The sequence below is a fragment of the Hypanus sabinus genome, unplaced genomic scaffold (assembly GCF_030144855.1).
Source record: "Hypanus sabinus isolate sHypSab1 unplaced genomic scaffold, sHypSab1.hap1 scaffold_1092, whole genome shotgun sequence".
Classification (NCBI taxonomy): Eukaryota; Metazoa; Chordata; class Chondrichthyes; order Myliobatiformes; family Dasyatidae; genus Hypanus; species Hypanus sabinus.
Window position 1 is genome coordinate 122,462 of NW_026779149.1, and position 26,215 is coordinate 148,676.

At 53.2% G+C, this 26,215-nt stretch overlaps 1 protein-coding gene across 1 annotated transcript in view; it reads right to left on the reverse strand.

Moving 5' to 3' along the window:
* pfdn6 (prefoldin subunit 6) overlaps window positions 1–24,037 on the reverse strand; it is a 73,043-nt gene extending 49,006 nt beyond the window's left edge. The window contains exons 1-2 of the mRNA XM_059958561.1: window positions 23,890–24,037; window positions 14,020–14,144 (exon numbers count right to left, since the gene is read on the reverse strand). Coding sequence (XP_059814544.1) covers window positions 14,020–14,144; window positions 23,890–23,976 — 212 coding nt within the window. The 5' untranslated portion in view covers window positions 23,977–24,037. The remainder of the gene's footprint in view (window positions 1–14,019; window positions 14,145–23,889) is intronic.
* Window positions 24,038–26,215: the final 2,178 nt, after the last annotated feature.

Sequence of the window (26,215 nt, forward strand, 5' to 3'; positions counted from 1 at the left end):
CTGTAAAACACCACACCGTCCGTCAGCACTACGGGAAGGGGGGGGGGTAACCCTCCATCAGTACCCCTCCCTCTGTAAAACACCACATCGTCCGTCAGCACTACGGGAAGGGGGGGGGTAACCCTCCATCACTACCCTTCCCTCTGTAAAACACCACACCGTCCATCAGCGCTATGGGAAGGGGGGGGGGTAACCCTCCGTCAGTACCCCTCCCTCTGTAAAACACCACACCGTGGGTCAGCACTACGGGAAGGGGGGGGGGTAACCCTCCATCAGTACCCCTCCCTCTGTAAAACACCACACCGTCTGTCAGCACTATGGGAAGGGGGGGATAAACACTTATTCAGTACCCCTCCCTCTGTAAAACACCACACCTTCTGTCAGCGCTATGGGAAGGGGGGGGGGTAACCCTCCATCAGTACCCCTCCCTCTGTAAAACACCACACCGTCTGTCAGCACTACGGGAAGGGGGGGGGGGTAACCCTCCATCAGTACCCCTCCCTCTGTAAAACACCACACCGTCCGTCAGCACTACGGGAAGGGGGGGTAACCCTCCATCAGTACCCCTCCCTCTGTAAAACACCACACCTCCGTCAGCACTACGGGAAGGGGGGGGTAACCCTCCATCAGTATCCCTCCCTCTGTAAAACACCACACCGTCCGTCAGCACTACGGGAAGGGGGGGTAACCCTCCATCAGTACCCCTCCCTCTGTAAAACACCACACCGTCCGTCAGCACTACGGGAAGGGGGGGTAACCCTCCATCAGTACCCCTCCCTCTGTAAAACACCACACCTCCGTCAGCACTACGGGAAGGGGTGGGTAACCCTCCATGAGTACCCCTCCCTCTGTAAAACACCACACCGTCTGTCAGCACTACGGGAAAGGGGGGGTAACCCTCCATCAGTACCCCTCCCTCTGTAAAACACCACACCGTCCGTCAGCACTATGGGAAGGGGGGGGGTAACCCTCCATCAGTACCCCTCCCTCTGTAAAACACCACACCGTCAGTCAGCACTACGGGAAGGGGGGGGGGGGTAACCCTCCATCAGTACCCCTCCCTCTGTAAAACACCAGATCGTCCGTCAGCACTACGGGAAGGGGGGGGGTAACCCTCCATCACTACCCCTCCCTCTGTAAAACACCACACCGTCCGTCAGCGCTATGGGAAGGGGGGGGGGTAACCCTCCGTCAGTACCCCTCCCTCTGTAAAACACCACACCGTCCGTCAGCACTACGGGAAGGGGGGGGGTAACCCTCCATCAGTACCCCTCCCTCTGTAAAACACCACACCGTCCGTCAGCACTATGGGAAGGGGGGGGGGGTAACCCTCCATCAGTACCCCTCCCTCTGTAAAACACCATACCGTCCGTCAGCACTACGGGAAGGGGGGGGGGTAACCCTCCATCAGTACCCCTCCCTCTGTAAAAAACCACACCGTCTGTGAGCACTATAGGAAGGGGGGGGGTAACCCTCCATCAGTACCCCTCCCTCTGTAAAACACCACACCGTCTGTCAGCACTACGGGAAGGGGGGGGGTAACCCTCCATCAGTACCCCTCCCTCTGTAAAACACCACACCGTCCGTCAGCACTATGGGAAGGGGGGGGGGGTTAACCCTCCATCAGTACCCCTCCCTCTGTAAAACACCACATCGTCCGTCAGCACTACGGGAAGGGGGGGGTAACCCTCCATCAGTACCCCTCCCTCTGTAAAACACCACACCGTCTGTCAGCACTACGGGAAGGGGGGGATAAACACTTATTCAGTACCCTTCCCTCTGTAAAACACCACACCGTCCATCAGCACAACGGGAAGGGGGCGGGTAACCCTCCATCAGTACCCCTCCCTCTGTAAAACACCACACCGTCCGTCAGCGCTACGGGAAGGGGGGGGGGTAACCCTCCATCAGTACCCCTCCCTCTGTAAAACACCACACCGTCTGTCAGCACTATGGGAAGGGGGGGGGGGTAACCCTCCATCAGTACCCCTCCCTCTGTAAAACACCACACCGTCCGTCAGCACTACGGGAAGGGGGGGGGGTAACCCTCCATCAGTACCCCTCCTTCTGTAAAACACCACATCGTCCGTCAGCACTACGGGAAGGGGGGGGGTAACCCTCCATCACTAACCCTCCCTCTGTAAAACACCACACCGTCCGTCAGCACTACGGGAAGGGGGGGGGGTAACCCTCCATCAGTACCCCTCCCTCTGTAAAACACCACACCGTCCGTCAGCACTACGGGAAGGGGGGGTAACCCTCCAACAGTACCCCTCCCTCTGTAAAACACCACACCATCCGTCAGCACTACGGGAAGGGGGGGGGGAGGTAACCCTCCAACAGTACCCCTCCCTCTGTAAAACACCACACCATCCGTCAGCACTACGGGAAGGGGGGGGAGGTAACCCTCCAACAGTACCCCTCCCTCTGTAAAACACCACACCATCCGTCAGCACTACGGGAAGGGGGGGTAACCCTCCAACAGTACCCCTCCCTCTGTAAAACACCACACCATCTGTCAGCACTACGGGAAGGGGGGGGGGTAACCCTCCATCAGTACCCCTCCCTCTGTAAAACACCACACCGTCTGTCAGCACTATGGGAAGGGGGGGATAAACACTTATTCAGTACCCCTCCCTCTGTAAAACACCACACCGTCTGTCAGCGCTATGGGAAGGGGGGGGGTAACCCTCCATCAGTACCCCATCCTCTGTAAAACACCACACCGTCTGTCAGCACTACGGGAAGGGGGGGGGGGTAACCCTGCATCAGTACCCCTCCCTCTGTAAAACACCACACCGTCCGTCAGCACTACGGGAAGGGGGGGTAACCCTCCATCAGTACCCCTCCCTCTGTAAAACACCACACCTCCGTCAGCACTACGGGAAGGGGGGGGGTAACCCTCCATCAGTATCCCTCCCTCTGTAAAACACCACACCGTCCGTCAGCACTACGGGAAGGGGGGGTAACCCTCCATCAGTACCCCGCCCTCTGTAAAACACCACACCGTCCGTCAGCACTACGGGAAGGGGGGGTAACCCTCCATCAGTACCCCTCCCTCTGTAAAACACCACACCTCCGTCAGCACTACGGGAAGGGGCGGGTAACCCTCCATCAGTACCCCTCCCTCTGTAAAACACCACACCGTCTGTCAGCACTACGGGAAAGGGGGGGGTAACCCTCCATCAGTACCCCTCCCTCTGTAAAACACCACACCGTCCGTCAGCACTATGGGAAGGGGGGGGGTAACCCTCCATCAGTACCCCTCCCTCTGTAAAACACCACACCGTCCGTCAGCACTACGGGAAGGGGGGGGGGGGTAACCCTCCATCAGTACCCCTCCCTCTGTAAAACACCACATCGTCCGTCAGCACTACGGGAAGGGGGGGGGGTAACCCTCCATCACTACCCCTCCCTCTGTAAAGCACCACACCGTCCATCAGCGCTATGGGAAGGGGGGGGGGGTAACCCTCCGTCAGTACCCCTCCCTCTGTAAAACACCACACCGTGGGTCAGCACTACGGGAAGGGGGGGGGGTAACCCTCCATCAGTACCCCTCCCTCTGTAAAACACCACACCGTCTGTCAGCACTATGGGAAGGGGGGGATAAACACTTATTCAGTACCCCTCCCTCTGTAAAACACCACACCGTCTGTCAGCGCTATGGGAAGGGGGGGAGGTAACCCTCCATCAGTACCCCTCCCTCTGTAAAACACCACACCGTCTGTCAGCACTACGGGAAGGGGGGGGGTAACCCTCCATCAGTACCCCTCGCTCTGTAAAATACCACACCGTCCGTCAGCACTACGGGAAGGGGGGGTAACCCTCCATCAGTACCCCTCCCTCTGTAAAACACCACACCTCCGTCAGCACTACGGGAAGGGGGGGGTAACCCTCCATCAGTATCCCTCCCTCTGTAAAACACCACACCGTCCGTCAGCACTACGGGAAGGGGGGGTAACCCTCCATCAGTACCCCTCCCTCTGTAAAACACCACACCGTCCGTCAGCACTACGGGAAGGGGGGGTAACCCTCCATCAGTACCCCTCCCTCTGTAAAACACCACACCTCCGTCAGCACTACGGGAAGGGGTGGGTAACCCTCCATCAGTACCCCTCCCTCTGTAAAACACCACACCGTCTGTCAGCACTACGGGAAAGGGGGGGTAACCCTCCATCAGTACCCCTCCCTCTGTAAAACACCACACCGTCCGTCAGCACTATGGGAAGGGGGGGGGTAACCCTACATCAGTACCCCTCCCTCTGTAAAACACCACACCGTCCGTCAGCACTACGGGAAGGGGGGGATAAACACTTATTCAGTACCCCTCCCTCTGTAAAACACACCGTCCGTCAGCGCTATGGGAAGGGGGGGGGGTAACCCTCCATCAGTACCCCTGCCTCTGTAAAACACCACACCGTCTGTCAGCACTACGGGAAGGGGGGGGGGGGTAACCCTCCATCAGTACCCCTCCCTCTGTAAAACACCACACCGTCCGTCAGCACTACGGGAAGGGGGGGTAACCCTCCATCAGTACCCCTCCCTCTGTAAAACACCACACCGTCCGTCAGCAGTACGGGAAGGGGGGGGGTAACCCTCCAACAGTACCCCTCCCTCTGTAAAACACCACACCGTCCGTCAGCACTACGGGAAGGGGGGGGGGTAACCCTCCATCAGTACCCCTCCCTCTGTAAAACACCACACCGTCTGTCAGCTCTACGGGAAGGGGGAGTAACCCTCCATCAGTACCCCTCCCTCTGTAAAACACCACACCGTCTGTCAGCACTATGGGAAGGGGGGGATAAACACTTATTCAGTACCCCTCCCTCTGTAAAACACCACACCGTCCGTCAGCACAACGGGAAGGGGGGGGGGTAACCCTCCATCAGTACCCCTCCCTCTGTAAAACACCACACCGTCCGTCAGCGCTACGGGAAGGGGGGGGGTAACCCTCCATCAGTACCCCTCCCTCTGTAAAACACCACATCGTCCGTCAGCACTACGGGAAGGGGGGGGGTAACCCTCCATCAGTACCCCTCCCTCTGTAAAACACCACACCGTCTGTCAGCACTACGGGAATGGGGGGGGTAACCCTCCATCAGTACCCCTCCCTCTGTAAAACACCACACCGTCTGTCAGCACTACGGGAAGGGGGGGGGGTAACCCTCCATCAGTACCCCTCCCTCTGTAAAACACCACACCGTCCGTCAGCGCTATGGGAAGGGGGGGGGTAACCCTCCATCAGTACCCCTCCCTCTGTAAAACACCACACCGTCCGTCAGCACTACGGGAAGGGGGGGTAACCCTCCAACAGTACCCCTCCCTCTGTAAAACACCACACCATCCGTCAGCACTACGGGAAGGGGGGGGGGAGGTAACCCTCCAACAGTACCCCTCCCTCTGTAAAACACCACACCATCCGTCAGCACTACGGGAAGGGGGGGGAGGTAACCCTCCAACAGTACCCCTCCCTCTGTAAAACACCACACCATCCGTCAGCACTACGGGAAGGGGGGGTAACCCTCCAACAGTACCCCTCCCTCTGTAAAACACCACACCATCTGTCAGCACTACGGGAAGGGGGGGGGGTAACCCTCCATCAGTACCCCTCCCTCTGTAAAACACCACACCGTCTGTCAGCACTATGGGAAGGGGGGGATAAACACTTATTCAGTACCCCTCCCTCTGTAAAACACCACACCGTCTGTCAGCGCTATGGGAAGGGGGGGGGTAACCCTCCATCAGTACCCCATCCTCTGTAAAACACCACACCGTCTGTCAGCACTACGGGAAGGGGGGGGGGGTAACCCTGCATCAGTACCCCTCCCTCTGTAAAACACCACACCGTCCGTCAGCACTACGGGAAGGGGGGGTAACCCTCCATCAGTACCCCTCCCTCTGTAAAACACCACACCTCCGTCAGCACTACGGGAAGGGGGGGGGTAACCCTCCATCAGTATCCCTCCCTCTGTAAAACACCACACCGTCCGTCAGCACTACGGGAAGGGGGGGTAACCCTCCATCAGTACCCCGCCCTCTGTAAAACACCACACCGTCCGTCAGCACTACGGGAAGGGGGGGTAACCCTCCATCAGTACCCCTCCCTCTGTAAAACACCACACCTCCGTCAGCACTACGGGAAGGGGCGGGTAACCCTCCATCAGTACCCCTCCCTCTGTAAAACACCACACCGTCTGTCAGCACTACGGGAAAGGGGGGGGTAACCCTCCATCAGTACCCCTCCCTCTGTAAAACACCACACCGTCCGTCAGCACTATGGGAAGGGGGGGGGTAACCCTCCATCAGTACCCCTCCCTCTGTAAAACACCACACCGTCCGTCAGCACTACGGGAAGGGGGGGGGGGGTAACCCTCCATCAGTACCCCTCCCTCTGTAAAACACCACATCGTCCGTCAGCACTACGGGAGGGGGGGGGGGTAACCCTCCATCACTACCCCTCCCTCTGTAAAGCACCACACCGTCCATCAGCGCTATGGGAAGGGGGGGGGGGGAACCCTCCGTCAGTACCCCTCCCTCTGTAAAACACCACACCGTGGGTCAGCACTACGGGAAGGGGGGGGGGTAACCCTCCATCAGTACCCCTCCCTCTGTAAAACACCACACCGTCTGTCAGCACTATGGGAAGGGGGGGATAAACACTTATTCAGTACCCCTCCCTCTGTAAAACACCACACCGTCTGTCAGCGCTATGGGAAGGGGGGGAGGTAACCCTCCATCAGTACCCCTCCCTCTGTAAAACACCACACCGTCTGTCAGCACTACGGGAAGGGGGGGGGTAACCCTCCATCAGTACCCCTCGCTCTGTAAAATACCACACCGTCCGTCAGCACTACGGGAAGGGGGGGTAACCCTCCATCAGTACCCCTCCCTCTGTAAAACACCACACCTCCGTCAGCACTACGGGAAGGGGGGGGTAACCCTCCATCAGTATCCCTCCCTCTGTAAAACACCACACCGTCCGTCAGCACTACGGGAAGGGGGGGTAACCCTCCATCAGTACCCCTCCCTCTGTAAAACACCACACCGTCCGTCAGCACTACGGGAAGGGGGGGTAACCCTCCATCAGTACCCCTCCCTCTGTAAAACACCACACCTCCGTCAGCACTACGGGAAGGGGTGGGTAACCCTCCATCAGTACCCCTCCCTCTGTAAAACACCACACCGTCTGTCAGCACTACGGGAAAGGGGGGGTAACCCTCCATCAGTACCCCTCCCTCTGTAAAACACCACACCGTCCGTCAGCACTATGGGAAGGGGGGGGGTAACCCTACATCAGTACCCCTCCCTCTGTAAAACACCACACCGTCCGTCAGCACTACGGGAAGGGGGGGATAAACACTTATTCAGTACCCCTCCCTCTGTAAAACACACCGTCCGTCAGCGCTATGGGAAGGGGGGGGGGTAACCCTCCATCAGTACCCCTGCCTCTGTAAAACACCACACCGTCTGTCAGCACTACGGGAAGGGGGGGGGGGTAACCCTCCATCAGTACCCCTCCCTCTGTAAAACACCACACCGTCCGTCAGCACTACGGGAAGGGGGGGTAACCCTCCATCAGTACCCCTCCCTCTGTAAAACACCACACCGTCCGTCAGCAGTACGGGAAGGGGGGGGGTAACCCTCCAACAGTACCCCTCCCTCTGTAAAACACCACACCGTCCGTCAGCACTACGGGAAGGGGGGGGGGTAACCCTCCATCAGTACCCCTCCCTCTGTAAAACACCACACCGTCTGTCAGCTCTACGGGAAGGGGGAGTAACCCTCCATCAGTACCCCTCCCTCTGTAAAACACCACACCGTCTGTCAGCACTATGGGAAGGGGGGGATAAACACTTATTCAGTACCCCTCCCTCTGTAAAACACCACACCGTCCGTCAGCACAACGGGAAGGGGGGGGGGTAACCCTCCATCAGTACCCCTCCCTCTGTAAAACACCACACCGTCCGTCAGCGCTACGGGAAGGGGGGGGGTAACCCTCCATCAGTACCCCTCCCTCTGTAAAACACCACATCGTCCGTCAGCACTACGGGAAGGGGGGGGGTAACCCTCCATCAGTACCCCTCCCTCTGTAAAACACCACACCGTCTGTCAGCACTACGGGAATGGGGGGGGTAACCCTCCATCAGTACCCCTCCCTCTGTAAAACACCACACCGTCTGTCAGCACTACGGGAAGGGGGGGGGGTAACCCTCCATCAGTACCCCTCCCTCTGTAAAACACCACACCGTCCGTCAGCGCTATGGGAAGGGGGGGGGTAACCCTCCATCAGTACCCCTCCCTCTGTAAAACACCACACCGTCCGTCAGCGCTACGGGAAGGGGGGGGTAACCCTCCAACAGTACCCCTCCCTCTGTAAAACAACACACCATCCGTCAGCACTACGGGAAGGGGGGGGGGGGGTAACCCTCCATCAGTACCCCTCCCTCTGTAAAACACCACACCATCTGTCAGCACTACGGGAAGGGGGGGGGGGTAACCCTCCATCAGTACCCCTCCCTCTGTAAAACACCACACCGTCTGTCAGCACTATGGGAAGGGGGGGATAAACACTTATTCAGTACCCCTCCCTCTGTAAAACACCACACCGTCTGTCAGCACTACGGGAAGGGGGGGGGGGTAACCCTCCATCAGTACCCCTCCCTCTGTAAAACACCACACCGTCCGTCAGCACTACGGGAAGGGGGGGTAACCCTCCATCAGTACCCCTCCCTCTGTAAAACACCACACCTCCGTCAGCACTACGGGAAGGGGGGGGGTAACCCTCCATCAGTACCCCTCCCTCTGTAAAACACCACACCGTCCGTCAGCACTACGGGAAAGGGGGGGTAACCCTCCATCAGTACCCCTCCCTCTGTAAAACACCACACCATCTGTCAGCACTACGGGAAGGGGGGGTAACCCTCCATCAGTACCCCTCCCTCTGTAAAACACCACACCTCCGTCAGCACTACGGGAAGGGGGGGTAACCCTCCATCAGTACCCCTCCCTCTGTAAAACACCACACCTCCGTCAGCACTACGGGAAGGGGGGGGTAACCCTCCATCAGTACCCCTCCCTCTGTAAAACACCACACCGTCCGTCAGCACTACGGGAAGGGGGGGGGGGGTAACCCTCCATCAGTACCCCTCCCTCTGTAAAACACCACACCGTCTGTCAGCACTACGGGAAGGTGGGGGGGTAACCCTCCATCAGTACCCCTCCCTCTGTAAAACACCACACCGTCTGTCAGCACTATGGGAAGGGGGGGGGGGTAACCCTCCATCAGTACCCCTCCCTCTGTAAAACACCACACCGTCCGTCAGCGCTACGGGAAGGGGGGGGTAACCCTCCAACAGTACCCCTCCCTCTGTAAAACACCACACCATCCGTCTGCACTACGGGAAGGGGGGGGGGTAACCCTCCATCAGTACCCCTCCCTCTGTAAAACACCACACCGTCCGTCAGCGCTATGGGAGGGCGTGGGGGTAACCCTCCATCAGTACCCCTCCCTGTGTAAAACACCACACCGTCCGTCAGCGCTATGGGAAGGGGGGGGTAACCCTCCATCAGTTCCCCTCCCTCTGTAAAACACCACACCGTCTGTCAGCACTACGGGAAGGGGGGGTGTAACCCTCCATCAGTACCCCTCCCTCTGTAAAACACCACACCGTCTGTCAGCACTACGGGAAGGGGGGGGGGTAACCCTCCATCAGTACCCCTCCCTCTGTAAAACACCACACCGTCCGTCAGCACTACGGGAAGGGGGGGGTAACCCTCCATCAGTACCCCTCCCTCTGTAAAACACCACACCATCCGTCAGCGCTACGGGAAGGGGGTGGTAACCCTCCATCAGTACCCCTCCCTCTGTAAAACACCACACCGTCCGACAGCGCTACGGGAAGGGGGGGGTAACCCTCCATCAGTACCCCTCCCTCTGTAAAACACCACAGCGTCCGACAGCACTATGGGAAGGGGGGGGGGTAACCCTCCATCAGCACCCCTCCCTCTGTAAAACACCACACCGTCCGACAGCGCTACGGGAAGGGGGGGGGTAACCCTCCATCAGCACCCCTCCCTCTGTAAAACACCACACCGTCCGTCAGCACTATGGGAAAGGGGGGGGGTAACCCTCCATCAGTACCCCTCCCTCTGTAAAACACCACACCGTCTGTCAGCACTAATGGGAAGGGGGGGATAAACACCTATTCAGTACCCCTCCCTCTGTAAAACACACCGTCCGTCAGCTCTATGGGAAGGGGGGGGGTAACCCTCCATCAGTACCCCTCCCTCTGTAAATCACCACACCGTCTGTCAGCACTATGGGAAGGGGGGGGTAACCCTCCATCAGTACCCCTCCCTCTGTAAAACACCACACCGTCTGTCAGCACTACGGGAAGGGGGGGGTAACCCTCCATCAGTACCCCTCCCTCTGTAAAACACCACACTGCCCGTCAGCGCTATGGGAAGGGGGGGGGGTAACCCTCCATCAGTACCCCTCCCTCTGTAAAACACCACACCGTCTGTCTGCACTATGGGAAGGGGGGGATAAACACCTATTCAGTACCCCTCCCTCTGTAAAACACACCTTCCGTCAGCGCTATGGGAAGGGGGGGGGTAACCCTCCATCAGTACCCCTCCCTCTGTAAAACACCACACCGTCTGTCAGCACTATGGGAAGGGGGGGGGGGTAACCCTCCATCAGTACCCCTCCCTCTGTAAAACACCACACCGTCCGTCAGCGCTACGGGAAGGGGGGGGTAACCCTCCAACAGTACCCCTCCCTCTGTAAAACACCACACCATCCGTCTGCACTACGGGAAGGGGGGGGGGTAACCCTCCATCAGTACCCCTCCCTCTGTAAAACACCACACCGTCCGTCAGCGCTATGGGAGGGGGTGGGGGTAACCCTCCATCAGTACCCCTCCCTGTGTAAAACACCACACCGTCCGTCAGCGCTATGGGAAGGGGGGGGTAACCCTCCATCAGTTCCCCTCCCTCTGTAAAACACCACACCGTCTGTCAGCACTACGGGAAGGGGGGGTGTAACCCTCCATCAGTACCCCTCCCTCTGTAAAACACCACACCGTCTGTCAGCACTACGGGAAGGGGGGGGGGTAACCCTCCATCAGTACCCCTCCCTCTGTAAAACACCACACCGTCCGTCAGCACTACGGGAAGGGGGGGGTAACCCTCCATCAGTACCCCTCCCTCTGTAAAACACCACACCATCCGTCAGCGCTACGGGAAGGGGGTGGTAACCCTCCATCAGTACCCCTCCCTCTGTAAAACACCACACCGTCCGACAGCGCTACGGGAAGGGGGGGGTAACCCTCCATCAGTACCCCTCCCTCTGTAAAACACCACAGCGTCCGACAGCACTATGGGAAGGGGGGGGGGGTAACCCTCCATCAGCACCCCTCCCTCTGTAAAACACCACACCGTCCGACAGCGCTACGGGAAGGGGGGGGGTAACCCTCCATCAGCACCCCTCCCTCTGTAAAACACCACACCGTCCGTCAGCACTATGGGAAAGGGGGGGGGTAACCCTCCATCAGTACCCCTCCCTCTGTAAAACACCACACCGTCTGTCAGCACTAATGGGAAGGGGGGGATAAACACCTATTCAGTACCCCTCCCTCTGTAAAACACACCGTCCGTCAGCTCTATGGGAAGGGGGGGGGTAACCCTCCATCAGTACCCCTCCCTCTGTAAATCACCACACCGTCTGTCAGCACTATGGGAAGGGGGGGGTAACCCTCCATCAGTACCCCTCCCTCTGTAAAACACCACACCGTCTGTCAGCACTACGGGAAGGGGGGGGTAACCCTCCATCAGTACCCCTCCCTCTGTAAAACACCACACTGCCCGTCAGCGCTATGGGAAGGGGGGGGGGTAACCCTCCATCAGTACCCCTCCCTCTGTAAAACACCACACCGTCTGTCTGCACTATGGGAAGGGGGGGATAAACACCTATTCAGTACCCCTCCCTCTGTAAAACACACCTTCCGTCAGCGCTATGGGAAGGGGGGGGGTAACCCTCCATCAGTACCCCTCCCTCTGTAAAACACCACACCGTCTGTCAGCACTATGGGAAGGGGGGGGGGGTAACCCTCCATCAGTACCCCTCCCTCTGTAAAACACCACACCGTCCGTCAGCGCTACGGGAAGGGGGGGGTAACCCTCCAACAGTACCCCTCCCTCTGTAAAACACCACACCGTCTGTCAGCACTATGGGAAGAGGGGGGGGGTAACCCTCCATCAGTACCCCTCCCTCTGTAAAACACCACACCGTCCGTCAGCACTACGGGAAGGGGGGGGGGGTAACCCTCCATCAGTACCCCTCCCTCTGTAAAACACCACACCGTCTGTCAGCACTACGGGAAGGGGGGGGGGTAACCCTCCATCAGTACCCCTCCCTCTGTAAAACACCACACCGTCTGTCTGCACTATGGGAAGGGGGGGATAAACACCTATTCAGTACCCCTCCCTCTGTAAAACACACCTTCCGTCAGCGCTATGGGAAGGGGGGGGGTAACCCTCCATCAGTACCCCTCCCTCTGTAAAACACCACACCGTCTGTCAGCACTATGGGAAGGGGGGGGGGTAACCCTCCATCAGTACCCCTCCCTCTGTAAAACACCACACCGTCTGTCTGCACTATGGGAAGGGGGGGATAAACACCTATTCAGTACCCCTCCCTCTGTAAAACACACCTTCCGTCAGCGCTATGGGAAGGGGGGGGGTAACCCTCCATCAGTACCCCTCCCTCTGTAAAACACCACACCGTCTGTCAGCACTATGGGAAGAGGGGGGGGGTAACCCTCCATCAGTACCCCTCCCTCTGTAAAACACCACACCGTCCGTCAGCACTACGGGAAGGGGGGGGGGGTAACCCTCCATCAGTACCCCTCCCTCTGTAAAACACCACACCGTCTGTCAGCACTACGGGAAGGGGGGGGGGTAACCCTCCATCAGTACCCCTCCCTCTGTAAAACACCACACCGTCCGTCAGCACTACGGGAAGGGGGGGGTAACCCTCCATCAGTACCCCTCCCTCTGTAAAACACCACACCGTCCGTCAGCACTACGGGAAGGGGGGGGTAAACACTTATTCAGCAACCCCTTCACGGTTCCTTGTTTCCTTGTCCAGGTGGATGCCTCAGGAAAAACTACGGGAGGGAATCGTACTGGCCCGAGCAGAACCTGACCTGTCGATTATCTGAGCTGAACGCGTCCTTAGGGAAACTGGGTTTATATCAATCATTGAAAAGGAATGCCAGGCCATTCAGCGGGCCCCTGATAGCCCAGAACTACCTGCTCGGGGTGGCAGGCAGCGTTTTGGCAGTCCCTGTACCTCCAGTTCAATTCCCGCCACTGTCTAAAGTGTTCGTACGTCCTCCCCGTGACCAAGTGGGTTTCCTACTGCTTCCACACGGGAGTTAGTGGCCTGGTGTTCAGGGTAATTGTTACAAAAATGCCCAAACCCCCTGCAATGTATTGACCCAGCAGTAACACTCCCTCTGAACCACACATGAATGTTCCCAAGTGCAACCTTCAAGTCTCGCTCCTCCCTCAGTATTGCCCCCCCACCCCCAGTGTGACTCTCCCTCAGTATTGCCCCCCCCACCCCCAGTGTAACTCTCCCTCGTATCACCCCCACCCCCAGTGTGACCCTCCCTCGTATCACCCCACACCCCCAGTGACCCTCCCTCAGTATTGCCCCCCCCACCCCCAGTGTAACTCTCCCTCGTATCACCCCCACCCCCAGTGTGACCCTCCCTCGTATCACCCCACACCCCCAGTGACCCTCCCTCAGTATTGCCCCCCCACCCCCAGTGTGACCCTCCCTCAGTATTGCCCCCCCCACCCCCAGTGTAACTCTCCCTCGTATCACCCCCACCCCCAGTGTAACTCTCCCTCGTATCACCCCACACCCCCAGTGACCCTCCCTCAGTATCGCCCCTGCCTCATTGTTCCACTGCCACAGAGCCTCTCAGTGCTGCCCCCACCCACACTCACATCTCTCCAGTGATGTAGTGAAGCCGTTTGGCAACTGTGGACTTTGCCTCCTGCAGTTCCTGCCTCACCAACACGGGGCCCATCAGCTTGTAGACTCGGTTCTCTGGTTCCATCAGCTCCAGCTCCTGCGACGGAATGGGAGAGACCGCTGGTAGAGAACGGGGCAGGGAAATTACGACGGGGTGGTGGGTGGAGAAGTGGAGTTTAGAATGAGGGGTAAACCTCAATACCGGAATGGATGTTGTGAGAATATTTCCGATAGCAAGAGAGACCAGCACCAGAAAACAGGGAAGAGATGAGAAGAATTTCTTCAGCCAGAGAGGGGGTACCGAGGGAATTCATGACCACAGACAGCTGTGGAGGCCAAGTCATGAGGTATATTTAAATTGGAGGTTGATAGATTCTTGATTAGTCAGAGCATCAATGGTTACTGGAAGAAGGTTGGAGAATGCGGTTGAAAGGGATAATAAATCAGCCCTAAGACCATAAGATACAGGAGCAGAAGTAGGCCATTCGGCCCATTGAGTCTGCTCTACCTTTCAATCATGGGCTGATCCAATTTTTCCAGTCATCCCCACTCTCACTGCACACACTTCACTTCCCTGACACTCTTGAATATTCAGTATACTGCAGACATCTTCCACTGTGAAGACTGCAAAATACCCATTCAGTTCCTCTGCCGTCTCTGCATCCCTCATTACAATATCTCCAGTACCATTTTGTATTGGTCAGTCCATTCTGCATGGACTAGAAGGGCCAAGATGGCCTGTTTCCTTGCTGTAATTGTTATGTGGTTATATCTATCCTTGACTCTCTTTACACTTTATATACTTAAAAAAGCTTTTAGTATCTTTTGATATTGGTCGCCAGCTTCCTCTCATAATTCATCTTTTCCTTCCTAATGACCTTCTTAGTTTTGTTCTGCAAATTTTTAAAAGCTTCCCAATCCTTTATCTTCCCACTAGCTCTGGCTTCCTTGTATGCCCTCTCCTTTGCTTTTACTTTGGCTCTGACTTCACCTGTCAGTCACGGTAGTGTCCTTCTTCCATTTGAAAACTTATTTGGAATATATCTGTCTTGCACTTCCCTCATTTTTCACAGAAATTCCAGCCATTGCTGCTCTGCTGTCCTTCCTGCAAATGTCCCTTTCCAGTCAACTTCGGCCAGATCCCTTCTCATTTCCTTTTGTAATTTCCTTTATTCCACTGAAATACCAACACACTGGATTTTGTTTTTCCCTCTCAAATTTCAATGTGAAATTGATCATAATGTGATCACAGAACCCTAAGGGTTCCTTAACCTTAAGCTCTTTTATCACCTCTGGATCATTGCACAACACTCAATCCAGCACAGCCGATCCCCTCGTGGTTTCAACAACAAGCCATCCCTTAGACATTCTACAAATTCTCTCTCTTGAGGTCCAGTACTAACCAGGTTTTCCAGGTTTTCCCAATCCACTTTCATGTTAAAATCCCCAACAATTATCATGACATTGCCCTTCTGACACGCCTTTTCTATCTCCTGCTGTAATTTGTAATCCACATCCCGGCTGCTGTTTGGAGGCTTGTATACAACTGCCATTAGGGTCCTTTTACCCTTGGCATTCCTTAACTCAATCCATAGAGACTCTACACCTTCCAATCCTATGTCATCTCTTTCTAATGATTTAATATTATTTCTTATACACAGGGCCATACCACCCCCTCTGCCTACTATCCTATCTTTTCGATGCACCATATATCCTTAGATGTTCAGCTCCCAATGGCAGCCATCCTTTAGCCAAGTTTCAGAAATGGCCACGACGTCATACTTGACAGTCTGTAGCTGAATTACAAAATCACCAGATATAAAGTTGTGGCCACCACTGAATCGTGGTTGGGAGCTGAATGTCCAAGGTTACACGCTGTATCAGAGGGATAGGAAGGTTAACGGGGCGGGGGGGGGGGGGTGGAGGTGTGGCTCTACTGGTAAAGAATGGCATCAAATCAGTAGAAAGATGTGACGTAGGATTGGAAGATATTGAATCCTTGAGGGTTGAGTGATGATACTGCAAGGACTCTGATGACAGTTGTATACAATCAGTAACTGGGATGTGGACCAGGAAACAGAAAAGGCGAGTCAAAAGGGCAATGTTAAAGTAGTCATGGCAGATTTCAACATGCAGGTCAATTGGGAATATCAGGTTGGTAATGGATCTCAAGAGAGTGAGTTTGTTGAATGCCTAAGAGATGGCTTTTTAGAGCAGTTTGCCATTGAGCCGACTGGGGGATCAACTATACTGGATTGGATGTTATGTAATGAAACGGAGGCAATTAGGGGGTTTAAAGTAAAAGAACCCTTAGGAACCAGTGATCACAATATGATTGAGTTCAACTTGATGACTGATATAACAATATTTCAGTGGAGTAAAATTATAGTAGCATGAGAGAGGAGTTGGCCAAAGCAAATTGAAAGGAGCTGCTGGCAGGGATGACGGGAACAGTAACAGCATGAGCTTCTGGAAAAAATTAAGGAAGGTGCAGGACAGATAGCAAGGCATTTGACAAAGTCCCTCACGTGAGACTCATCCAGAAAGTCACGAGGCATGGGATAAGTGGAACTTCGGCTGTTTGGATAAAAAAATTGGCTTAAAGGAAGAAAGCAGAGGGTAGTTGTGGAAGGAAAGTATTCTGCCTGGAGGTCGGTGACTAGTGGAGTGCCACAGGGATTTGTCCTGGGACCCCTGCTATTTGTGATTTTTATAAATGACCTGGATGTAGAAGTGGAAGGATGGGTGAGTAAGTTTGCAGATGATACGAAGATTGGAGGAGTTGTGGATGGAGCTGTAGGTTGTCGAAAATGGCAGATGGAGTTCAATCTGGACAAGTGTGAGTTGATGCATTTTGGAAGGACAAACCAGAAGACTGAGTAAAGGATTAATGGTCAGTTACTTAAGAGTGTGGATGAACAAAGGGTCCTTGGGGTTTAATTCCATACATCCCTCAAGGTCACTGCGCAGGTTGATAGGGTAGTTAAGAAGGCCTATGGGATGCTAGGCTTCATTAACAGGGGGATTGAGTTTAAGAGTAGAGAGGTCATGTTGCAACTCCACAAATCTCTGGTGAGACCGCACAGAGTATTGTGTTCAATTCTGGTCACCTCATTATAGGAAGGATGTGGAAGCTATGGAGGGGGTGCAGAGGAGATTTACCAGGATGTTGGCTGGTTTGGAAACAAGTCATATGAAGCAAGGTTAGCAGAGCTGGGACTTTTCTCTTTGGAGCGTAGAAGAATGAGAGAGGACTATGAGAGGCATAGATAGGGTGGATAGTCAGTACCTGTTTCCCAGGGCACCAACAGCAAACACCAGCGGGCACATGTACAAAATTAAGGGAGGGAAGTTTACGGGAGACATCAGGGGTAAGTTGTTTTACACAGAGGGTTATGAGTGCCTAGAATGACTTGCCAGGGATGGTGGTGGAGGCTAAGATATTAGGGGTATTTAAGAACCTCTTGGACAGGCACATGGATGAAAGAAAAATAGAGGGTTATGGGGTAGTGTGGGTTTAGTACTTTTTTTTAAGGATTATATGGGTCGGCACAACATGGAGGGCTGAAGGGCTTGTACTTGCTGTAATGTTCTATTGACAGATGTATTCCAAAAATGAAGAAACATTCAAATGACAAAACAGTAGAACTGTGGCTGACAAGGGAAGTCAAAGCTAATGTAAAACCAAAATAAAGTACATACTGCAGAGCAAAAATTAGTGGGAAGACAGAAGATTGGGAAGCTTTTAAAAACCTACATAGAGCATCGAAAAGTGAAAACAAACTAGCAAACAATATCAAAGTGGATAGTAAAAGCTTTTTGAAGTATGTAAAAAATAAAAGAGGGATGAGAATGGATATGGGACCGCTAGAAAATGAGGCTGGAGAAATAATAACGGGGACCAAGGAGATGTCAGATGAAGTGAATGAGTCTTCACTGTGGAAGACACTAACAATGTGCTCGATGTTGATGGGTGTGAGGTGGGTGCAGTTACTATTACAATGGAGAAGGTGCTCAAAAAGATCCAGGTACTAAGGGCACACAAGTCACCCAGGCCAGGTGAACTGAACCTTAAGGTTCTGATAGAGACTGTGGAGGCATTAGGAATGATCTTTCAAGAACCATTGGACTCTGGCACGGATCCTGAGGACTGGAAAATTGCAAAAGTCACTCCACTGTTTATGAAAGGAGGGAGGAAGCAGAAAGGAAATTATAGACCAGTTAAGACGTAAAAAAAGCTGGATGAACTCAGCAGGTCGGGCAGCATCTGTTGAAAGAAGCAGTCAACGTTTTGGATCGAGACCCTTCGTCAGGACTCAGCAGTTATAGACCAGTTAGCCTGACCTCAGTGGTTGGGAAGATGTTGGAGTCAATCGATAAGGACGAGGTGATGCAGTACTTGGTGACACAGGACAAGATAGGACCAAGTCAGCATGGTTTCCTTCAGGGAAAACCTGTTGGAACTCTTTGAGAGTACAAGTGGGATAGATAAAGAGGATGCAGAGGATGTTGTATATTTGGACAAGCTGCCACACGAGGTCACTTAACAAGTTAGGAGCCCGTGGTGTTACAGGAAAATTACTGGCATGGTTTGAGCATTTGAGGAGGCAGTGAGTGGGAATAACAGGATCCTTTTCTGGTTGGCTGCCAGTGACTAGTGGTGTTCTGCAGGGATCGATGTTGGGACCAGTTCGTTTTATGCTGTATATCAATGATTTAGATGGCTTTGTTGTCAAGTTGAAGATGATTGGTGGAGGGGCAGGTAGTGCTGAAAAAACAGGGAGGATGCAGGAAGACATTGACAGATTCGGAGAATGGACAAGAAAGCAGCAAATGAAATACAATGTTTGAAAATGCAAGGTCACACACTTTGATTACAGAAATAATTGTGCAAACAATTTTCTAAACAGGGAGAAAATCCAAAAGTCTGAGATGCAAAGGGACCTGGGAGTCCTTGTGCAGAACATCCTAAGGGTTAACTTGCAGGTTGAGTGGGTGGTGAGGAATGCAAATACAATGTTAGCATTCATTTCAAGAGGTCTAGAACACAAGAGCAGGGATGCGATGCTGAGGCTTTATACGGCACTGGTGAGGCCTCAGCTTGAGTACTGTGTACAGTTTTGGGCTCCTTATCTAAAAAATGGTGTACTAGCATTGAAGAGGATTCAGAGGAGGTTAACAATGATGATTCTGGGAACGAAAGGGTTATCAGACGAGGTACATTTGGTGGATCTGGGACTGCACTCCCATGTTGGGGGAGTCTAGCACAAGAGGACACAGCCTCAGGATAGAGGGGTGTCTATTTAAACCAGAGATGTGAAGAAATTTCTTTAGCCAAAGGGTGGTAAGTTGGTGGAAGTTGTTACAAATTGGAGGCCTGGCTATTGGATGTATTTAAGGCAGAGCCCAGACATGGCATCAAAGATTATGGGGAGACGGCTGGGGAGTGGGGCTGAGCAGAGAAAAAAGGATCAGCCATGTTTATGGTTTGCTCACCATGGGAAACATCCTTTTCACATCTACTCTGCCTACACCTTTCAACATTCAAAAGGTTTCAATGAGATCTCCCCTTATCCTGAATTCCAGTGAGTACAGACCCACAGCTATCAAATGTTCCTCGTAAAACCTTTCATTTCTGGGACAATAGGGGAGAAAGAAATGGCAGATGAACTTAATAAGTACTTTGCTTCAGTCTTTACGGTGAAAGACACAAGCTGTATTCCAGAGGTCTGTGAGTGTCAGGGAGCAGGAGTCAGTAACACTGCTATCACAAAGAAAACTGTGCAAGGCAAACTGAAAAATCTAAATAATGATAAGTCACCTGGAGCGGACAGACCTGGCCCAGAGTCCGGAGAGAGGTTGCTGAAGTGATAACAGGAGCATTGGTCATGATCCTTCAAAAATCACTTGATTTTGGCATGGTCCCAAAGGACTGGAAGATTGCAAAAATCAATCCACTAGTACAAGTTGGTAGGTGACGGGAGAAACCGGGAGGGGTGGGGAGGGATGAAGATGTACAAGTTGGTAGGTGACGGGTGAAACCGGGAGAGGTGGGGAGGGATGAAGATGTACAAGTTGGTAGGTGACGGGTGAAACCGGGAGAGGTGGGGAGGGATGAAGGTGTACAAGTTGGTAGGTGACGGGTGAAACCGGGAGAGGTGGGGAGGGATGAAGATGTACAAGTTGGTAGGTGACGGGTGAAATCGGGAGGGGTGGGGAGGGATGAAGATGTACAAGTTGGTAGGTGACGGGTGAAACCGGGAGGGGTGGGGAGGTATGAAGATGTACAAGTTGGTAGGTGACGGGTGAAACCGGGAGGGGTGGGGAGGGATGAAGATGTACAAGTTGGTAGGTGACGGGTGAAACCGGGAGAGGTGGGGAGGGATGAAGATGTACAAGTTGGTAGGTGACGGGTGAAACCGGGAAGGGTGGGGAGGGATGAAGGTGTACAAGTTGGTAGGTGACGGGTGAAACCGGGAGGGGTGGGGAGGGATGAAGGTGTACAAGTTGGTAGGTGACGGGTGAAACCGGGAGAGGTGGGGAGGGATGAAGATGTACAAGTTGGTAGGTGACGGGTGAAACCGGGAGAGGTGGGGAGGGATGAAGATGTAGAAGTTGGTAGGTGACGGGTGAAATCGGGAGGGGTGGGGAGGGATGAAGATGTACAAGTTGGTAGGTGACGGGTGAAACCGGGAGGGGTGGGGAGGGATGAAGATGTACAAGTTGGTAGGTGACGGGTGAAACCGGGAGGGGTGGGGAGGGATGAAGGTGTACAAGTTGGTAGGTGACGGGTGAAACCGGGAGGGGTGGGGAGGGATGAAGATGTACAAGTTGGTAGGTGACGGGTGAAACCGGGAGAGGTGGGGAGGGATGAAGATGTACAAGTTGGTAGGTGACGGGTGAAACCGGGAGGGGTGGGGAGGGATGAAGATGTACAAGTTGGTAGGTGACGGGTGAAACCGGGAGGGGTGGGGAGGGATGAAGATGTACAAGTTGGTAGGTGACGGGTGAAATCGGGAGGGGTGGGAAGGGATGAAGATGTACAAGTTGGTAGGTGACGGGTGAAACCGGGAGAGGTGGGAGGGATGAACATGTACAAGTTGGTAGGTGACGGGTGAAACCGGGAGAGGTGGGGAGGGATGAAGATGTACAAGTTGGTAGGTGACGGGTGAAATCGGGAGGGGTGGGGAGGGATGAAGATGTACAAGTTGGTAGGTGACGGGTGAAACCGGGAGGGGTGGGGAGGGATGAAGATGTACAAGTTGGTAGGTGACGGGAGAAACCGGGAGTGGTGGGGAGGGATGAAGATGTATAAGTTGGTAGGTGACGGGTGAAACCGGAAGGGGTGGGGAGGGATGAAGATGTACAAGTTGGTAGGTGACGGGAGAAACCGGGAGGGGTGGGGAGGGATGAAGATGTACAAGTTGGTAGGTGACGGGTGAAACCGGGAGAGGTGGGGAGGGATGAAGATGTACAAGTTGGTAGGTGACGGGTGAAATCGGGAGGGGTGGGAAGGGATGAAGATGTACAAGTTGGTAGGTGACGGGTGAAACCGGGAGAGGTGGGGAGGGATGAAGATGTACAAGTTGGTAGGTGACGGGTGAAACCGGGAGAGGTGGGGAGGGATGAAGATGTACAAGTTGGTAGGTGACGGGTGAAACCGGGAGGGGTGGGAAGGGATGAAGATGTACAAGTTGGTAGGTGACGGGAGAAACCGGGAGGGGTGGGGAGAGATGAAGATGTACAAGTTGGTAGGTGACGGGTGAAACCGGGAGGGGTGGGGAGGGATGAAGATATACAAGTTGGTAGGTGACGGGTGAAACCGGGAGGGGTGGGGAGGGATGAAGGTGTACAAGTTGGTAGGTGACGGGTGAAACCGGGAGGGGTGCGGAGGGATGAAGATGTACAAGTTGGTAGGTGACGGGTGAAACCGGGAGGGGTGGGGAGGGATGAAGATGTACAAGTTGGTAGGTGACGGGTGAAACCGGGAGGGGTGGGGAGGGATGAAGATGTACAAGTTGGTAGGTGACGGGTGAAACCGGGAGAGGTGGGGAGGGATGAAGATATACAAGTTGGTAGGTGACGGGTGAAACCGGGAGGGGTGGGGAGGGATGAAGATGTACAAGTTGGTAGGTGACGGGTGAAACCGGGAGGGGTGGGAAGGGATGAAGATGTACAAGTTGGTAGGTGACGGGTGAAACCGGGAGGGGTGGGGAGGAATGAAGATGTACAAGTTGGTAGGTGACGGGTGAAACCGGGAGGGGTGGGGAGGGATGAAGATGTACAAGTTGGTAGGTGACGGGAGAAACCGGGAGGGGTGGGGAGGGATGAAGATGTACAAGTTGGTAGTTGACGGGTGAAACCGGAAGGGGTGGGGAGGGTTGAAGATGTACAAGTTGGTAGGTGACGGGAGAAACCGGGAGGGGTGGGGAGGGATGAAGATGTACAAGTTGGTAGGTGACGGGAGAAACCGGGAGGGGTGGGGAGGGATGAAGATGTACAAGTTGGTAGGTGACGGGTGAATCCGGGAGGGGTGGGGAGGGATGAAGATGTACAAGTTGGTAGGTGACGGGAGAAACCGGGAGAGGTGGGGAGGGATGAAGATGTACAAGTTGGTACGTGACGGGAGAAACCGGGAGGGGTGGGGAGGGATGAAGATGTACAAGTTGGTAGGTGACGGGTGAAACCGGGAGGGGTGGGGAGGGATGAAGATGTACAAGTTGGTAGGTGACGGGTGAAACCGGGAGAGGTGGGGAGGGATGAAGATGTACAAGTTGGTAGGTGACGGGTGAAACCGGGAGGGGTGGGGAGGGATGAAGATATACAAGTTGGTAGGTGACGGGTGAAACCGGGAGGGGTGGGGAGGGATGAAGGTGTACAAGGTGGTAGGTGACGGGTGAAATCGGAAGGAGGTGGGGAGGGATGAAGGTGTACTAGTTAGCAGGTGACGGGTGAAACTGGCAGAGGGTGTACTAAAGGGCCAGCAAGTTGATCGGTGAAAGAGATAAAGGGCCAGCGAAGGTGGAATTTGATAGTAGAGGACAGTATGCCATGTAAGAATGGAAAAGGTTGGAACACCCGATGGAGATGATGGGCAGATGAGGAGATAAGGAAATGGGAATGGTGAGGTGGGGGGGTGGGGGCAATTACCGGAAATTTGATAAGTTTATGTTCATGCCATCAGCTTGCAGGCTCCCCAGAAGCGATATTACAGGAGGGCACGGACTGTCATATTGGAATAGGGATGGGAAGTAGTTTTGAAAAAGGTGGCCAGCAGGAGATCCTGCTTTTTCTAACAGACAGAGGGTCGGTGCCCACTGCCCTCACCATTCCCGCTTACCCCTCTCACCGCATCTCCATACCTACCCATCACCTTCCTCCGATGCTCCTCCCCTTCCATGTTCTGTCCTCTTCTATCAGATTCTCCGTTCTCCAGCCCTTATCTCTTTCACCAACCTCCCAGCTCTTTACTTCATCCATCACCTACCATTTTGTACCTCTCCCTCCCCTGCCCCCACCTTCTTACTTGACTTCTCAGCTTTTCTCCCCAGTCCTGTTGAAGGGTCGAGGCCCAAAATGCTGACTGTACTCTGCCTCGCCTACTGAGTTCCTCCAGCACTTTGTGTGTGTGTTGCTTGGACAGTTAAGCAAGTTGTAAATGATACGCCAGTTCTGTAGAAACATCGCAATATTTGTTCTAGCTTCTGAAAAGTGTGGTGACAGGGAACATGCTACACTCTTTGCGCACACATAAAATAAAGCATATTTGAATGGTAGTGTGCGTGGCAATGAGATCGTGTGTGTGGCGAGGGGGGTCCTGAGTGGACCTGGCTCTAGCTCACCTCCTGCACAATGGTATTCTCTGTCAGTTGCGTCTCCAGCTTCTGACGTGCCGACAGGCACCGGCTCAGCTCTGTGAGGAGAGACATGATAAGGTGAGGGACGGGGAACAAGTACACTTGGGAAAGGAGGAGAGACAACACTGAGGGGAGAGACATTGTGAGGGGGTAGACTGGACAGTAGTGAGACATGCTGGGTTCAAACACATAACACTCAAAATGAACCTTCTGTCTGTACATATCACACATACACACCCCCCACACCCTCTGGATAAATAAATTTCTGCATCTCTATTATGAACGCATGCCCGTCTAACCTGAGGCCGTGCCCTCTTGTTCTAGACACCCCCACCATGGGAAACATCCTTTCCACAGCCACTCTGTCCAGGCCTTTCAGCTTTCAAATGGTTTCAATGAGTTTCCCCCACACCCCCATCATTCCTTCTGAACTCTAGCAAGTACAGACCCAGAACCATCACACGTTCCTCATATGACAACCCTTTCAAGGAGACCGCCTCTGTCTGTCGATGGAGCAGCAGTAATTCTGTGCTGCTCTTAGTTTTCTCTCCCTCCCTCAGCCTAAATTTTGAATTGCTGATTCTTGAAGGGGAGTAACTGTGTCTATGTCTACGAGAAGTGGGAAGAATCTGCATGAACCTACTGACAAAGGTAATGAAAAAGGAAAGATCTGATGAAATGCCATCATGGGCTGAAGATATCGTTTGGACACTGAATTCAATTCAAGATCAGAATAGGGCAATTAAAGATCAACTGGAAAAGAATAATAATGAAATGATTTCTGGGAAAACTTATAGATGTGGAAACTCAAGTTACTAAACATGAAGAGGAACTGAAGTTAACTAAGCAAAAGTTGTCTGAAACTACAACCCATTTGGAAAAATATAAAAATAAGATTACAGACCTGGAAACTAGGTCTTGCGGAAATGATATACTAATTGTTGGATTGCAACAAGGAGCAGAAAATGGAGACTTAACGGTTTACGACTTTTTTATCACAGCCGCGGGCTACTGAAAGAGCACACAGCGTTTACTTCGAAATTTAAAGATTCAAGCAGACCAAGATTTATTCTGGTTTGTTTTCATCACTTTAAAATTAAAGACCAAATAATGCGACAGGCAAGAAAACAGAGTTTTCAGATTCAATGTGCCTGAGCTCTGTTTTTATGAAGATTATCCAAAAGAAGATTTTGCTTTGGTAATGAAACAAACATATGATAAGAAACTACTTCCCTCTTTGAGTTACCCAACAAGAATGAAAGTTTTTCCTCCTAGTTCTTCCCCTCGCATTTTCTTTGACCCAAAAGCCGCGCTGGATTTTGTTCAGGCTATACCTGTCGCCGTTGCTGACACTACTACCGAATGAACTATCTGAAAAGCTGTTTGATTATCTGTATATTATTCACATTTCAAAAAGAAGATCATATAACGATATATGAAAGTTATTTGGATATTTGGTTATTGAGAGATTAATAAAAAAGATAAGAAAACCTGCTCATTATTGCATCCTATTGGATTTTTTTTGGAAAGAAGATTTATGGTTCAAATTTGACAGTTTAAATGGCTAATTGAGATATTTGACTGAGAAAAGAGGATAAAAGGACACACACACACACATATATCTGGGAGGGTTTAGTTACAGGCAGTCCCCAGGTTACGTACGAGTTCCGTTCCTGAGTCCGTCTTTAAGTCGGATTTGTACGTAAGTGGGAACAAGTACATTCAGTATTATTTAGAGTCAGTCAGTCAAACATTTGTCTTAGTAAATAGTATATATTTTATCTTTCTATGCATATAAAACACTTAAGAAAAGTTATGTATTTCAATAATTAAACCACTGCGTTGCTTAGTAATAATTGTAGCTTTCATCAGGGCAGGGCCTTTCACATGCTTCATTATTCTCACTTTATCCTTTAAAATTGTTCCGATCGTTGACCAACTGTAGCCTAACACTTTTCCAATGACCGATGGTGTTTCACCTCTTTCCAAACGCTTTATTATTTCCACTTTATTTTCAATCGCTTCCCGTCAATGGAACAGAAACCTGCGCTGGCTCCCGAGGTTCCCTGGGTCCTAAGGACCACCGCACTGAATTCCCCGGATCCGAAATTCCACCGCACTGAGACAGGTTAAATGGGACAAGTAGGGGCTGTGCTGGGTTTGGGTATTTGATCCTCCACAATATTCCGCGTGGGAAATTAAACTGGAGGTGGCAGTGTATTTCTTATGAGGTCGAGTTGCGAGCTTGACATCAGCCCAGCACGGATGGTACGGGAGTCACTGGATCGACATCAACCCGGCACGGGAGCAG